This window comes from Aptenodytes forsteri, unplaced genomic scaffold, assembly GCF_000699145.1.
Source record: "Aptenodytes forsteri isolate BGI_AS27 unplaced genomic scaffold, ASM69914v1 Scaffold155, whole genome shotgun sequence".
Taxonomy (NCBI): Eukaryota; Metazoa; Chordata; class Aves; order Sphenisciformes; family Spheniscidae; genus Aptenodytes; species Aptenodytes forsteri.
The window spans coordinates 7,966,549-7,970,094 of record NW_008794446.1 but is presented as its reverse complement, the minus strand read 5'-3'; the positions used below and the strand labels follow the sequence as shown (position 1 = coordinate 7,970,094).

The following is a 3,546-nucleotide window of genomic DNA, read 5'->3' as shown; positions in this document are numbered from 1 at the left end:
ATGAATTGCCAGTTTTTACCTATTTTTGTTCAAGTTCAGAAAACTGCATTGAATATTAAGTAATATTTTAAAATGCATCTGTTTGTAGAGGAATACGAAAACATAGAACAGAAACAAGAAGCTTTTCTGTTTAATATAAAAAAAAAAATTCCTCTCTACCTCTGATGTATTGTTTAAAATTTAGCAAACTCAACTGGCCTTAAATTCTGACATATTCAAATAAACTGTCTCATATTAAGGAAGATATAAAATATAATTCAAGACTACTGCTTAGAAGTCATGAGCCTATTTCTTCCTGGCCTGTTCTGAAGTCACCTTACAGTTAAATAATTTGCTTTTTGCTAATTAAGTTGTTAATTTTTTAGAAATGTTGTTGAGAAGAAAATATTTTAAACCTTGGGGGGGGTCATTACAAAAATTACTATGCAACATTTGAAAAGCAAAGAGGTCTTTTTAATTTACTAACATGATTTTAATTAGAGAAATTGAAAGGTTACTTTAATTGCTTTAGTGCAATAAAAAAGAAATTTTCTGTTCTTTTCCAAATGAACTTATGCCCTTTATAACGCTGTAACTTCTCATTCCATAAAATTTTGGTGCCACATGGTCTTTAAACAGAATATTATTCGTAAGCAGCACACGGACATTGAATTGTCAGTGTTCAAAAAGACTAATCAAACTGACTCATAATTGTATTAAAGACATTTTAAAGAAAACTGCTGAAGAACTTTTTATGGTATATGCTCTCATTTCCCTGTTGGGGGAATTCTGTCCCACTTGGGCATCCTTGCTCTCAAAGGTGCTCCCTGCAGGATAGTGTTTTCTATGCCATTGTGCCCTTTTGTGATGCTTTGAGATCCCTTTTTGTATTTGTTTTTCCCCATCTTAGCTTCTTCTATTTTTCAAGCAAACCAGTTCTGACAGCCTTTGTTTACTCAGATAAATGTCTTCCCACATCTGGCATGCTCCCAAAATCTGTTCAGTATGTGCTCTTAACCTCATTCAGATTGTCATTCAACACCACCTGTGGAAAACTATCTTCTTCCTCACATTGCAGGTTCTTCCTTATTCTCACCCAGCCTATTTCTGTGAAGCCCTTGCCCTTATCTGTCAGATGAGTTTACCATTTCGACTGAAAACCTGTCGAAGCAAGGGTAGGCCAGTGTCTGACGTAGTCAGGGAGCTGTAATGCGTGGACAGTCCGTCAGTGGCAGCTTGCCAAGGCAGCGAGCCAGCTTGCTCCAGACAGTGATCTTTCCTGCCACTCCTGTGGGGACTGCTGGTTTTTTTGTAAATGCAAATGTGCACTAAAGTCCAGTGATTCTGGTACTGGAGCACAGGTCTGTGTAGACAGTAAATATTACACTTTTTGCCTGGATTTGGCGTACATTATCTACATGGACTGTATCCTCTGTGCTTATCTGCAGTGCTCTTGTCGTGTTCTGGCTTCAGTGCACGACTCCAGTGCCTCGGTAGGAACTGTACAATATCTTATGGCAGGAAGGCTGAAGCAAGTGCTTTAAAGAAAGGTGAAGTATATTTTGTAGAAAAAACCTGAATGTGTGCTACACAGATTCATAGCTTTTATTTTCATTGTTGTAAATATAATACATATTTTTCTGTAAATTCCAGGTTGTGAGCCATGCCTTTGGTGAAAAGGAACATTGAACCGCGGCATCTCTGCCGAGGAGCTCTGCCAGAGGGAATTACTAGTGAACTGGAATGTGTAACGAACAGTACTCTTGCTGCTATCATACGCCAGCTAAGCAGCTTAAGTAAGTATCTGTAACTTCCTGCAAGTATTTGATTCCTGATGAAAAACTGAATAAATGAAAAGCTTTAAGATGGCTTGTTTTAAATAGCAAAATTATGATACAGGACATTGCCACTTATGTAATATAATAATATAATGCTACTTCATTGGTTTTATGCTCTTCTATATTTTGAAGTTTACACAAGCAGAGCCTCTCTAAGATTTACAAGTGGGGAAAAAAAAAAACCTAACAAACCCAAAAAACCCCCAAACCCACCAAAAAAACCTATGGCATAGAAAATAAGGAATTTTTCCTAAGGTGAAAGAAACTGGTGTTAAGAAACAAGACTAGCACTCAAGTTATTTTGGCTTTCAGCTGTACAAGATGAAGCCAGCAAACTCTTCTGCCTCTTGACATCAGATGATACATTTGACTGAAATTTCAGTTTGTCTTAATGTGCTAGTATTTCTAGCCTTTTCTTTTTGTGTGTGTGATCAATTCATATGAATGAAATTAAGCACATACATCAAAAGAATGGCATTCACTGAACAAACCCGTAGGCTACCGTTGAGGCAAGCTAGTGTCAGCTCCATACAGAGTAGCCTACACAGTACACCTGTCAGTTGATGCTACGACTAGGAATTCTAGAAGCATGCCTGGAGTGCTTGCAAGAAGAAGAATATTTCTTAATGAATGAGGAAAGAGATTTCTTCAGAGAGTGTTTAACAATCAGCAGCTGTTGTTTGTGCTGATAACTCTGGTCCTAGAAAAAAAAATTATCGCTTCATCAGTTTCTTCACTTTGTAAATGGAAATGGTTTAAGAATGTAAGAAAGTGTGTATGGAGTTTAGATTACGGATCCCACTAAGCCCGGTGTTCAATTTGTGATGATAGGAAATAGCCTATGCTTGGGGAAGGAGTACAAGAAACACAGCATGTTCCCCTTTCAAGTAGTCAGTGATTTTCTGAGCTGGAGGTCCATCAGAATCATCCTATGCAATGAACATTTGTAAAGCTATCATTGTGGAATAGGTGTGTTCAAACAGGGATTGCATTTTTTTCTTGCCCAATGACCTGTGGCAGAATGTCCCACAACAGAAGTTGATCTGTTTCTTCCTTTTGATACCTTCGGTTCTTGAGTTATGAAAAATAATGAAAGGTGATTTCATCTCATATTTCTGTAATCATCTGTGATTTAATAAAATCTTTATTGTGTTCTCCTAGTGATATCTTTTCCAGGTTGGAGTGTCCTGATCTGTTAGCACTCTTTTTGGATAGAAACCATTTTGTATTTCTGATCATTGTTATTACTGCTTTGGATATGTAAGTTTAGAGTATGTTGGGGTCTTTTAAGGTGAAATGTTGAGGACTTCAGAACATAACCAAAACAGACTTTTTCTGTTTTATCCTTAGTTCCCTAAGAATGTATAAAATTTTGGTTGCTGCTAAACATCGAGTTGATACTTTCGGAGAAGTTTCCAAGTGATTCTCTGATCTTTCTTGAGCAGTAGCTGCTGATTTCTCCCACAGCATTCTCCCTAGAGAAACTGGCGGGCCACGGCTTAGACAGGTGTACTCTTCACTGGGTCAAAAACTGGCTGGACGGCCGGGCCCAGAGAGTTGTGGTGAATGGAGTTCAATCCAGTTGGCGGCCGGTCACGAGCGGTGTTCCCCAGGGCTCAGTACTGGGGCCGGTCTTGTTCAATATCTTTATCAATGATCTGGATGAGGGGATCGAGTGCACCCTCAGTAAGTTTGCAGACGACACCAAGTTGGGCGGGAGTGTTGATCT

General features: G+C 38.5%; 1 protein-coding gene across 2 annotated transcripts in view; it reads left to right on the top strand.

The window, feature by feature from the left end:
* Positions 1-1,632: 1,632 nt before the first annotated feature.
* Positions 1,633-3,546, top strand: part of WASF3 (WAS protein family member 3) — a 27,182-nt gene continuing 25,268 nt past the window's right edge. For both annotated transcript variants that reach the window (XM_009290234.2, XM_019474854.1), the window contains exon 1: positions 1,633-1,775. In XM_009290234.2, the coding sequence (XP_009288509.1) occupies positions 1,643-1,775 (133 nt within the window). In that variant the 5' untranslated portion in view covers positions 1,633-1,642. The remainder of the gene's footprint in view (positions 1,776-3,546) is intronic.